At 42.5% G+C, this 14,210-nt stretch overlaps 1 protein-coding gene across 1 annotated transcript; it reads left to right on the top strand.

Moving 5' to 3' along the window:
- Positions 1-4,024: 4,024 nt before the first annotated feature.
- Positions 4,025-11,260, top strand: kbtbd12 (kelch repeat and BTB (POZ) domain containing 12; the record flags this gene model as incomplete). The annotated part of the gene is made up of 5 exons (XM_084316043.1): positions 4,025-5,097; positions 5,521-5,791; positions 8,407-8,557; positions 10,663-10,860; positions 10,982-11,260. 5 exons carry the CDS (start codon positions 4,025-4,027, stop codon positions 11,149-11,151), a joined length of 1,863 nt encoding a protein of 620 aa, XP_084172169.1. The 3' UTR covers positions 11,152-11,260.
- Positions 11,261-14,210: the final 2,950 nt, after the last annotated feature.

Genomic DNA, 14,210 nt, shown 5'->3' with positions numbered 1-14,210 from the left:
GTACACCAAACTAATGTTTAACTACAGAGGGGAGAATAATGATTAGTTGGCTTTTTTATTACAACAAAGGGTCACAGGAAGAGACAGAACTATTGGTGATTACTACACCAGCAGAAGTGATCCTAATGAGCCGTGAAATACTCAAAACACTGAGTCCTGTCATCTATTACTGTCTGCTCTTTCCAACCGGAAGACGTACAAAGTATGGAAAATGCAGTGTCGGTCGGAAAATGATTATAATTGTCCTCGTCTGTCGACAAAGCAGTATTCTAGTGAGGATAAGCATTTAATATGTTTAAAAATGTAACAGTGGCTTATTTAAAATATCTGACTCATTATTTATAATGTGAATACAGAATAAGAATGAGAATAGCTGGCGGCTGGGTGGCGCAGCGGACATTGCACTCGTCACCAACGCAAGAGACACCGGGTTCGAATCCGGCTGTCGCCGTTGCCTCCGGCTTGGGCCGGCCGTCATACTAACTCAATTGGCAGAGTTAGCGGGTGGGAAGTCGAAGGGTGGTAGTCTGGTCGTTGTGAACAGCGACTCCTACAGGTCGGTTGGGGCGCCTGCACAGCAAAGTCAGGAAAATGGCAGGGGCAGTGTGAGCCTCCTACACGTTACTCCTCACCAAATGAGAGTCCACGCTGGCAGGTGAAAAGATGTGACAGGCTGCCTCCACATGTATCGGAGGGGACATGTGATGCAAGGCTTCTATCCTCCCTACAACCGGCCAGTGGGGGGCATATGCGAGCAACGATCAGGACAGGGGAGGGAGAATTGGCACGAGAGGTAAATTGGGATGGGGAGAAAAAATCACAGAAAAAAGGAGGAGAAAAAGTAGATACAAAAAATTAGAATAGCTAGTACACTTAGATGTAGGGCTGGGTATTGTTTGACATTTTTCGATACCGGTGCTAATACCGGTTATAAATTGTACTATTTTTTTTCTCTATTCCTTACTTCTCTGAGTTATGTGCGTTGCGTGTGCTGTGTGAGCCAATCAGAGGCTTTGTTTACATTTTGGATGATGGTTGAACAGAAGAAATGTCTTGGAACAAACATGCTTATTGGCTCACTGTCACTGATGAGATAACTACTTAGATATTGAATGTGTCAACTGTCAAGTCAAGTGTTCCTTTATTAATCCCCTTCAGATGTCATAGCAGCTTGGGGGGGGGGGGGTTACAGGCAGAATATGTAATGATAATAATAGGACTAGAAATGTAACATAGTAATAATGGTGATAGTGATAATAGTGATAACACTGCAGTAGTGAATGGCATGATTCAATCAGTCAATAATAATAGTGATGATAGTATACATGGTCCATAACGTAATAACTAGTGCTGTCAATGGATTAAAATATTTAATCTGATTAATCGCATGATTGTCCATAGTTAACTCGCGATTAATCGCAAATCTATTTTTTTTTAAAGTTTTAATACTCTTATCAACATGAGTCAACAAATGCCTGCTTTATGCAGCCATTTAACACAAAAGGATGACCCATTGCAAATTTGCATCAAATTCAAAACAGAGTGATGCACAAAATAACTTAAAAGAAAATAATAATTTATAACCATGAATAAAGTGTGCATGAAATAATAGGGGAAAGAAAACGTTAGGAACTTGTTACATTCACCCACACAAGGGCTGAGGACTCACAATTCCGTCCCCCCCCTCTCTCTCTCTCTCACACACACTCTCCCAGCTCTCTTTCTCTCTTGCACCTTCCTCATCTCTCTCACCCCCCCCTCTCTCTCTCTCTATCTCACACACACACACACACACACACACACACACACACACACACACACACACACACACACACACACACTTTGAGTCAGAAAGTAACAAAAATGATTATTATTATTTTTTTAAGTTAATCGTGAGTTTAAAAAAATAGTGGGGTTAACTTTGACAGCCTTAGTAATAACACCAGAGTCGGTGCTGCGTTTATTATTATAAGAGTCAGTCCTAACAGTTCTCAAGTTCACCAGCCGTTAGCTTTCCAGCAATTGGCAGCAGTCCATGCCCACGGTTGTGGAGCCTGATAGCTGATACCATAAAAAGCCAAAGCCTGAGCCTGATAACCATAAAGGTTTATCACTTTGATACCCAGTGCTACTTAGATTTCTATAAAAATGGTTGGAACTCAACTGTAGGATCAGATCTACACTAATAAACAGGGTCTATCTTCAAATGTCCATACTTTATTGATAAATATTAAAAGGCCTGTACCACACCAGTCACAAAATGTCAGCAAGTCATATAAATAAAGTATGAACAACTGAAGATACAGCCTGCTTAACTTTAAAGTTAAGTTTTGAACCTTACTTGCACCAAAACCTACAACCATGATCTGATATCCCTCTTTACCACGGTGGCCCCTTCCTCTTACCCTTTGAAATCTGTGTTGTTGACTGGGCCTTTAAGAGAGAGGGCTGTCATGAAATCTGAACCCAACCTCCCAGCAAATATTTCAGTTCAGAATGATTGCAGAGACACATGCACACGTGACTGCTGCAGCCAGAGCCACAACTAACAAGTGTAGCTATTTGTCTGCTATACCGTATAATAGTTAGTCAACCAATGAATGACTAAATGACACGTTGTTTGTCACTGTGTATTGTGTTGCAGAGTGCAATAAAAAGAACATCCTAAACATAACCCAAGTCTCTCTGACCCCCTTGCCGCCACAGGCCCACAGCAGTCTATTTTTGGGTTAGTTGCTCAGAGGGGCAGAGCAGTCAGGGGAGGGTAACCCGCTTTGTCCCTGGATTGCGAGACCCTTCTTTCCAATATATTCAACAACATCAACAACACATGCAGAGCGATGAAAGAACGGGATAGTATTGGTCTTTTTAGGCCACAGATAACTGGATTTCTGAAGAGTGGAGGACGTTGACGTGTTTGGTAAGCTTATAATTACATGGGAAAGGTCAAACAGTAATCGCTTATCTCTAACATTAACAGTGCACACCGTATTGGTTTGTGTGGTGATATTTAACTGGTTTGTGTTGTTAGATCCATGTGATTCTGTTGAAATTGAAGCATACTAGGGCGGCTAAGTGGCGCAGTGGGCAAGGCGCTCGCCAACAACGCAGGATATGCTGGGTTCGAGCCCAGCTCTCTGCGTTGCTTCCGGCTTGGCTGGTCGTTCATACTAATACAATTGGCAGTATTAGGGGGTGGGAAAGCCGGTGGGTGGGGATCGGACGTTGTGGACAGCGACTCCTACAGGTCGGTTGGTGCGCCTGTACAGCAGAATCAGGAAGTATCGGGGGCAGCGTGAGCCTCCCATGCGTTACTCCTCGCCACTGAGACATCGCGCTGTGCAGGTGAAAATATGCGACGGCTGCCTCCTCGTGTACCGGAGGGGACACGTGATGCAAGGCTTCATCCACATTGCAGCTGACCAGTGGGAGGCATGGTCTAACAACGTTCGAGACAGGGGAGGGTAGAATTGGATAATACGAAATTAGGATGGGAGAAAAATAGAAAATGGGGAGAAAAAGTAGATAAAAAAAATAAGTAGTATAATCACTGCTGATTAAAATAAAGGCTAATGCATTATTTGGACTCCCGACAACTCATATGTAATTCTGCCGAGGTGGTTGGGGTTATTTTAAGCATAAGCAGGATGGATATTATGGTTATAAGAATAACATGATGTTTTACAAACCATTTATGGTCAATTAAGTAATTACCCAGAAATTACTAATCTATGATGAGACGTTTTCCTATTGACTTTAGAATGAAGAAAATAATGATCAATACAAAGTTGAGAATTGCTCAATAGTTCTAGAACAACAACCAGAAACTCAGATAACTTAATGTTTAATTACACTACTTCAGTGGCTGTTATCTTGTAAGTAGGATGGCATCTCAACACTTGTTTCCCCCTCTTCTTGTTTCCAGAGACAACCCCCACGCACGGTTCTTACCAGTTATTTTTAAGACCCCTATCCACCTTATTTTACATTTCAAATCCAAACTGTTTCTGAAAAGTGAACTAAAATGGATCTCAGAGCCAAACACGGGCTGGTCCTGCTGGACCAGTTGAGGAACATGAGGGAGACTGATAAGCTTTCGGACGTGGTGCTGGTCGCTGAGGGCATCAGCTTCCCCTGCCACAGAGTGGTGTTGTCCGCCTTCAGTCCCTACTTCCGGGTCATGTTCACCTGTGGCCTGCGTGAGTGCAGCACCAGGGAAGTGTTCTTGCGGGACACTCCCGCGGACAGCCTGGCCTTGCTCTTGAACTACATGTACTGCTCCGATCTCGCGCTCACCAACGACAACGTGCAGGGTGTCTCCATCGCGGCGTTCCTCCTGCAAATGGATGACGTCTTCACCCGCTGCCAGCAGCACATGACAGAGAACATGGACACCTCCAACTGCCTCGGGGTGTACTACTATGCCCGCGATCTGGGCGCAGAGAAACTGGCCGACCACGCCCAGCGCTTCCTGCGGCAAAACTTCGTCCAGGTCTGCCAGGGCGAGGAGGTGATGGAGTTGGAGGCCCATCAGCTGGGGAAGCTGCTCGGTTCTGACGACCTCAACATTTCACGGGAGGAGACCATCCTGGATGTGGTGCTGCGCTGGGTCAAGTGCAGCACTCTGGGAGACGGAGAGGAACGCAGCCGGCATCTCCCAGAGCTCCTGAAAAAGGTCAGACTGCCTCTAGTGCACCCCGACTACCTGAGAGAGACGAGGAAGAGGAACACGGCCCTGCTGGCCGATGCAGAGTGCCTGGGGATGCTGGAAGAGGCTCTGGAGGCCACGGCGATGCACCCTGCAGCCGCACCGCGCAAACTCAAACTGCGCTTCGGCATGGAGACCACGGACCTGCTGGTCTGCATCGGCAACGACGCCGGAGGGATTAGGTCACGATACGGCAATTTAGCCGAACGCAGCTTTTGCTACGCCCCGTCCACGGGCCGCACGCACTACATCACCTCGCCTCGCTACGGAGAGGCCCTGGGCTACGTGTGTGCAGGTGTCGTCACTGAAGAGAATGACATCATCGTGGCAGGCGAGGCGGGCGCACGCAAAATGGCTCGACAGAAGGACCAGCATGTGGAAATCTTTAAGTAAGGAGAATTCACATGCACCTGAATGAGATACCGTACATTTAGACAGACGTGTCCCACGTTTCATCCCATGTAAAAGTCTTTAGACTTTTACTCATTTAGCTGACGCTTTTATCCAAAGTGGCTTGCAAGTTCTGCACATCAGGTCAGCAGGAAGGATACAACTCTGGCAGCTGAGTAACAATGTTCATCAAACAGTGTTGAAACTTGGGTGCTACAGTCTTGAGTGCATAGTAGTGAAGACATATTAGTATAGTAGGTAGTAATATAGGCAAGGAAGATTATTTAGTGGAAAAGTGCATGATAGTAAAAGACAGTAGGCTACTATCAGTACAGGTTCGTTTTTTCACATTTGATGTAACTTCCCATGCATAGTAGTAGCTAGTAGGTGAGTGATTATTGTGATTGTCTGGGGTTCCCCAGGTACAGAGTGGAGGCCCAAGGCAGCTGGGAGCAGCTGAGCTCAGCGGAGTACCGTGACTCCTACGCTCTGGGCACGCTGGGCGACACCGTGTATCTGCTGGGGGGACAGATGAGACTGAAGAACCAGTTCCTCATCACCAACTCTGTGGAGCGCTGGTCTCTGCAGGGCGGGCCCTGGCGCAGCTCCGCCCCACTCCCCATACCTCTGGCCTATCACAGCGTGGTCGCAATGAAAGGTCGCCTCTATGTTATGGGTGGTCGAACTCCACAGGTAATGTGAACAGTAAAGGAATTTCATTACACACACACATACACATTGTTGTTTGATACAATTGCACAATTAGAGTGCGAATCACAGACTAGCTAATACAATAGTCCTCGACTTCACAGTTATGAAATATAATGTTGACGTGTGATACATTACTGAGTGTGTTGACATGCATTATTGTCTGCGATATTGACTATAATATTCCAAATAATAGCTCATAACCCTGTTAATTTGTTACTGAAGATGAGCTCAAAATTATATGAATCTTAATATCCAGATCGGTATTACGCCAACATCCATTGAATAGCTAAATATTCTGAATATAGCCATGGAAACTGAGCTCACACAACCAAAAGTAAACAGGAAAGGCTTATACAAGTATCCTGAATAAGTCAGCCTCAACAGGCACTTTTTCAGGTTTCTCATAAATGACATAAGAACTTATTCAGGTTATTGTAAATGGGATATATGCACACAAGGATATAAAGACTACCAAGGCCCAGAAATAGTAATATCCTATTAGTTTTATGTCACTTGGAGATTCATAACCATAATATTAAATGTCCAGGTAGGGAAATGAGGAAATATCCTGCAGCTGAATGGGGAAACACCATAGGGAAGACTGAAGATGGAAATGGATAAAACATAACTTTTCACAATGGCGCGAATGCTCAATGGCGGCCAGTGTTGGAAAATAATTGCTCGACTTAACATGATGCACTAACAAAATAAACGTTTAAAAAATTTAATGTTTTTTTTGTATCCACTTTTTCTCCTCCTATTTTCTTTTTTTGTGATCAAATCTTTTTATTTTATTTTTTCCAACATGAAACAAAACATATCACAATACAATAATAATACATAAAAAGACATCCCAGGACAATAACTTAACACAACATGACAAGACAATAATTGAGACAGACTGTACCGTGATCATCCCCCAAGCCCCCTCACCATACACAGCAGCCACGATCCCCAACCCTCGAGGACCCCGAGTCCGGCGCCCCAGCAAGTCAAAGCATCATGCCTCTTTAACACCACGACCCGCCGAGGGCCCCCCCCCCCCCACCCGAGCCTGCGACCATCCGACCCAAAGCCAAAGGGGCCCAGAACATACACATAATCAATTATACAAAAAACACCAACAACAAAAAAAGAACGAAAAACCGATATACATGGACACTCGCTTGTTTTTAGAATTTCCAAACTTATATGTGTTCTTTTAACTTTGCCACAGCAGCCAACCAAATAGCGATATTAGATTCATTAACCCCTATAGCACGTGCAGTGGATATCTCCAGATAGATCACATAGGTGAGAATCCATACCTTCGGGCAGAGTTTGTCTGGGTGAATCCAACGTGAGGCAATAAAAAAATGTGCGGCTGTGAGGCCGGCCAAAATGAGTCTTTTCACATGTGTAGCATGGGCGGAGTTTATGGGGGTTCAGGGGGTGCATTGCACCCCCTGGTGGCCGGGGGTGAAATTGCCTTTTTTTTTTTTTTTTTTTTTAATCAAGATTATTTTTATTTTAATAAAATTATAATAATTGTGAGAAACAAATCTGAATTCTATTATGTTTTGTTTTACAATACATTAATTTTATAGTAGTAATCATGTCACATTATAAGGCGAACCTTCTGTAGTGTGGCAGTGAAAGGGTTAACGGCAACGCGGGCCAGCAGCAGCAGCAGCAGCGTGATACAAAGCCACTTATTCTGAGATGATAATTAATGTATCTGGATAACCAATGCACGAATTTTGTCGAGGCAGGTAGCGTTATTTCGGGAAAATTGATATCTATAGCCTGGTATATTTTTCGTCCACGAAAAATGGAGGCTGTAATAATTATTATTGCTCGAGTCTCTATGAATAATAATAATTAGAGCCTAAGTCAGTTAAAAATGATCCCCCGTAGTGCTGTGTGTGTGAGTGTTTGTGTGTGCTGCTGTACTACCTAAATAAAATAAAAAATTAGGGGTTAGGGCATTGTAAAAACGCTAAAATAATAAAATAAAGGTCCAAAAAAATCGCGCGTTCGCCAAGCAGTCGCACCCCCTGGCGTCAAGTTCAAACTCCGCCTATGATGTGTAGAGGTCGGTAATTGAGAGACATCATTCAATAACAATACAGAAGGAGATACAGGTATGGTCAGAGTCAGAGAGAAAATATCTGAGAGCTGAGAGGTAACATTTTCCCCAAAAATCTCAACAGGAGGGCATTCCCAGTACATATGCATAAATGTTCCTGTGGCACCGTTTGGACACAAGGTACATCGAGAGTCAGGTCTGAGACCCATTCAATTCAATCGTCTCTAGGGGTTAAATAAGTCCTGTGAACAAAATTTCAGAGAGAGAGCCAGATTCGATACCAGAGTCTCTGCAGTGGTAGACAGACGCTTAGTCCGCTGTGCTACCCGGCCGCTCTGCAGACAGTTTTTATACAGGCTAAATACAATGGCGGTCAATAGAAACAGTATGTTTTTCCCCTCAAAAGTAGGTGTGACCCCGGAAAAATAGAAAGTACCCGGATTTGCCAGTCTGATGTAATCCTTTCCCCCTCCTCTCTGACTGTGCACCTGTTCTGGTCTGTCACCCCCCCCCCCCTCTCTACCCCCAGTCCCACCGGGTGGATGATGAGCCGGATCGCTTGAGTAGCCGGCTTCTGGAGTTTGACCCTGACGAAAATAAGTGGGTGGAGCTCAGACCGATGAAGTACTCCAAATATCGCTTCAGTGCTGTGGCACTCAATGGGGAAATCTACGTGATGGGTAAGATTATGTTTATTTTGTAGATGTCTTTTAAATAGTAAAAAATTTTAATAAAAAACTTGACATTGCTGCTCTTGCATTAAAACACATTGATTCCAATGTTGGCCTGTTTGATAAATATTTCCCTTAATCAAAGGTTCTTCATGTGCAGAGTGCGTTTCAAGATTAAAACCCATTCAAGAATCCATGGTGTAGTTTCAAATGAATAAAGTCATGATAATTATTTTGTTAATTCATGTAAAGTTGACTTGTTGGAGATACAAGGATCTGATGACAGCAGTCTGTACATGTGGTACTATATCTTCATTATGGTTGTCTGCCACTGATTGAATTCATATAATAATAATAATAATAATAATAATAATAATAATAATAATAATAATAATAATAATAATAATAATAATAATAATAATAATAATAATAATAATAATAATAATAATAATAATAATAATAATAATTAATAATAAGAAGAAGAAGAAACGTATAGTTTATAGTAGTATAGTACCATACAAGAATTGCAGCCCAAAGTGCTTCACATCAGTAGAATAGACATACAATGAGCATAAAATAGACTATAATAAAAGCAACGTTTTTCACCAGATTGAAATGCGTTATTTTTGTAGACGTTCACAGAAAGGTATAGAAACAATATATATTGTATTTTATGGCAATAACGTGAGATATAATCACGAAAATAACGTGATTGACGGTGATAACTTGCCGTCACGCTCTAAGACAAACTCTAACGTTACCTTGTCCTTAACCTACTTCGAACGAAGAGTGGCTTTCCCAGTGTAGAAACTGGCGTCGGCCAATCAGAGAGCGTCTCCGCGAAATGCGGCTACGGAAAAAAACTGACGTCGGTCAATCAGAGAGCGTCTCCGAGAAATGCGGCTATGGAAATTATAGACGCTGCTTGCTTAGACCGCTTCAAATCGCGCCCGGCTTCCATCATAATACATCATATTTCAACGCACAGCGCGTTACGCAGTGATTGGCTGCGATGGATACAGCGATGAAACCAGTGCACGGCGTGCACGCGCACTCAAAGCGCTATTGCGTCTAGCCCGAGAGAAATGCGGCTAGGAGAAATGCGGCTACGGTAACGGAACGTATTCTCTATCAGACGTTATATTGTGCATTGGAAACACAAATATACTTAAAATTGGTAAATATTATTCATTTTAAACATGTTTATATTTATAGGGCTATAAAAATAAAAATAAAAAATTTTATATTTCTTGTTCTTCTCTCTTTTAACCAGGGTTAACCAGGGGGGGCGGCGCCCCAGCGCCCCTAGTGGCGAGCCGCCACTGCTCTAAGACAAACTCTAACCGTAACCAACTTCGAAAGAGTGCCTAAGCTTAACCAGTGATAGAAACAGGCGTCACACGATTGGCGCAGATGTCACATGACCAGAAACGTCAGTGGCAATCAGATCGCAGAACGCGAACGCGGAACTGGAGGTTAGTTGGTAAAAGTATTGACGCCCCCGGGTCTCCTCTTTCTTAGGACTACAACGGTTTCATGATGGCTTCCTTTATTTGCGTCTAATTCATCCGGTTTCCGATCCAATGCGCTGAGATTTCTATGAACTCATATTTAGCTAAAAACACTTCAAATCATTTGTAAACAAACGTAGTGCTGAAAATATACACTTTAACTGCTGTTTTGATAGGCTTAGGGTCTTTACTCTTGGCTACATTTGAAAAAGAAACGCAACATTAATTAATACGGACTGTATTAATTTATTTATGACGTGAAATAAATCTCGGGCCGGTCGTGCTTAAGGGGTTAAAGCCTGACAGTTTTCCTTCCTGTTTGATACCCACAGTTTAAAACTGGACACTTTGTTCCTGCTTGATACCAACCGTTTAAAACCTGACAGTCTTTCTTCCTGCTTGATACTGTACCAACAGTTTAAAACCTGACAGTCTTTCTTCCTGCTTGATACCCAGTTTAAAACCTGAGTCTTTCTTCCTGTTTTATACCCACACAGTTTAAAGCCTGATGGTCCTTCTTCCTGCTTGATACCCACACAGTTTAAGAATTGATTTCTACAAGCATCTGTAACACAATGATCTCAACCTTGTTTACACCGATAGGGGGCATTGGCTGTGAGGGGTTGGACTGTGGGCAGTCCCGTCGCTGCCTAGATGCCGTGGAGATCTACAACCCCGATGGGGACTACTGGAGGGAGGGACCTCCTCTCCCGTCGCCCCAGCTGTCCCTGCGCAGTAGTGCCTCAAACGCAGGAGTAGTGGGAGGCAAACTTTACGTGTGTGGATACTACAAAGGAGCAGGTATTGGATCAATATGTCCATTAGATCAATCCAATATGTGCTTTGTATGACTTTCTAAGGTGTTCAAAACATTTGTCTCACCACGTCAAATCTGTACCTCTCTTCTTCTGTTCCTCACTAGACCGCCATGAAGACATAACAAAGGACATTCTGGAGCTCGACCCATGGGAGAACCGGTGGACGGTGGTGGTGCGGCAAGCTCTGATGCACGACAGCTATGACGTCTGCTTGGTGGCGACCCTCAACCCCCGGGGACTCATGTCCCCACCCGCAGACCTGGTCGCTCAGTGACACCTCGGCAGTGTTAATCTTGGCAGCTATTTTAATTTTAGTTTTAGTCTTAGTCATGTGTCAAATGCTCCTTTTTCATTTTCACCATATTTAGTCACCTGCATTTATTTTTCGTCTAGTCAGTTTTAGTCAACTACAGGTCTGAGCATTTTAGTCTTAGACAGTTTTAGTCTCGATTTTGTCCTTTTTTGTTTTAATTGCAGAAAACGGATGACATTTTTGTCTAGTTTTCGTTGATGAAAAAAAAGGTACTGCTACAGTCAGTCAAATTCACATTAATTTCTATTGGGATCATAGACTCATGTAGACGCCCCTCTCCCCCCATAACGTAATGAGTTAAAGATGTAAACAGTTAAAGACCCTCACCAGTCTTAAAATAACAGAAACAATAAAGTGAACCGAACGTTTCCACAGCCCATGTGAAGCAGACATGACCCCTGGTTGTACAAAAAGAATATACATATAGAGCATAGAAGTGCTCCACATATATACACCATAAGACATAATCGAACCAATAGTTTTAGTCTTAGTCATGTGTCAAATGCTCCTTTTTCGTTTCATCATATTTAGTCACCTTCATTTATTTTTCATTTTAGTCTTAGTCAGTTTTAGTCAACTACAGGTCTGAGCATTTTAGTCTTAGTCAGTTTTAGTCTCGATTTTGTCTTTTTTGTTTTAGTCTAGATTTAGTCAGGCGAAAAAGCTTCGTTGACGACCATATTTAGTCATCATTTTCGTTGACAAAATTAACACTGCACCTCGGTCGAATCTCGTGATGCTTAGAAGACATTGTGAGAGCTTAGTAAGGCACTTATCGCTGGGCCAAATAATCATGTATAGCGCTGCTCCTGTTGCTGTTTGTTGCTCACTAAAAGGTACTAGCCCCTTTCGTGACGCGAAACAAGTATCACAGAGACATTTCAAAAGTACTCACAGTTGCACAAGGGTTTCGGACAAAAATCCGGGATGGTTTGAAAGCTTGGCGTTGCTAATAAACATTTTAAATATTTTTTATAAACGTGTAAACATCCACCGAGGTCAGCATTGCATCAAAATGGCTTCTTCTCTTCTTCTGCTTTGTGACATGCCTGGTGCCATATATATATATCTATATATATATATATCTATGCCTGGTGCACCCAGCAATCACAGCGCTCCGGCATGTCACAAAGCGGAAGAAGAGAGTAAGCCATTTTGATGCAATGCTGCAATGCTCGGTGGATGTTTACACGTTTATAAAAATTATTTAAAATGTTTATTAGCAACGCCGAGCTGATTGATTGAATTGATTGAAAAGTTTATTAACAGATTGCAGAATGGGTACAGTACAGTACATCTCAATACATACAATTGTTAAGGGGATGCAGACCAGAGAAAGACTTTCGTCTTGTTTCCACCAGGGTCCCCCATTTTCTTTCAAACCATCCCGTATTTTTTCCGAAACCCTTGTGCAACTGTGAGTACCTTTGACATTTCTCTGTGATACTTGTATAATGAACGGTTCGGCCAGAACCAGTCCTTCATGGGCAACATTGCTTGGTATCCTATTGAGGAGCAAGTGACTGTGTTTTCACGGCCAAACCTTGTTGGCGTGCATCACAGTCACGAAAGGGGCTAGGTGTTCACATAACTAACTCTGACCTGACCTGAGGGCACTGCACAATCTACTGTATGTCAATTTACGCACATTTTACGATTAGGGAGGATGAATGAAACATAATTTTGTAAATATTTTTTTAATGTTAATTTATTGTGCCTACATCTTGTCCAAAGTTTGATACATTGTAACATGCAGCATGCTGTTATGAAGAGTATAGGGAGGTGCAGTACTTACGTCATTGTTGTTTCCAGCTGGTCCACCTCGCTTGAAATTGCAATGTATTTCCAATGGACACATTTCTAAATCGTCTTGTTTATAACAAATAAAGCATGAACATTGGCATGGTATGTATTCATCCACAATATATAGCTCAACATGAAACAATTCGCAATTATTGCTTAAACAATAATGTTAGTGATAGAAGGGAACTCATTTTGTGCAAAAATGGATAGCTTGCCAATGTTCATGAGGCAGAATTATTACAATAGCCGATAATACATTTTCCCAATGATAAATCCCTATACGGGTGGACCGCATGGGAAACTAAAGTGACGTCAGACTACACCTCCCTATAGTGGACATGGAATAACTCTACAAAGAGGCGCACACCATTAAATACATCACCCTTCCCCCCACCACCATTAAATACATCACGTCCCCCACCCCAAAAAAAGAAAAATGCACAGCACTTTAACCACATGTACAGTATGTGGTTGGGTTGAGATGCCGGATCAGTCATTTCAATTTGAATGGGAATAAGTAAAAACAGAAATACTTGCAAATTAAAGAGTTTACAGTTTGTATGCTAGTATTACAAAAGTATCTATGCTTTTGCAGACAAAAATTGCTGTCTTTTATGAACCTGCTTTAGCAATAAACAGGCACATTAGCCTTGCATGTGGCAAACAGAAACACAGAACACTTGATTGTTTTGAGTTGTGGTTTTAGATGCATAATAATGTGTTTGTCCATTTATTAATGTTCACAAGATGTGAGATGTGTCATGCCAGGTTGGTGCAGCTACTGTACACGTCATGGTTTTCGGCTTGTGTTTCTCTGAGTAGGGATGTAATGTATATCTGTGAAGACCAAGCCAATATTCAAAAATCACATCACTAAATTATATGGGGAAATCATCCGAGCATAGGTAAAAAGGTTTCCATTTATATGGCTCTATGGTTACCTCATCTGTGCCGCTGAGCTGGCCTAGAAAGGGTTAAAACTGTGTCAAATGTTTTACATGTATGTGAGCGAGGTCATATCCGTCTGCACTATAATCCCGAAAACAGGTGATGGTAGAGGGAGGTGTCCAGTTAGTGACAACTGACACGTGACCAGCGAGTGCTGACCTTTTTCTTTTTTTCTTTCCTCTAAGGGAAATAACTGCCGGTTGCTTTTCAAAGCTCATTCCTATTCTGTCACGCAGAGTGTGTTCAGAGCTATTTGTTTCTCAAAGACA

The sequence above is a fragment of the Notolepis coatsorum genome (genome assembly GCF_963971535.1).
Source record: "Notolepis coatsorum genome assembly, chromosome: 6".
In the NCBI taxonomy this organism is placed as follows: domain Eukaryota; kingdom Metazoa; phylum Chordata; class Actinopteri; order Aulopiformes; family Paralepididae; genus Notolepis; species Notolepis coatsorum.
Note: the sequence above shows the minus strand (reverse complement) of the source record. Positions and strands in the feature narration are given on the sequence as shown.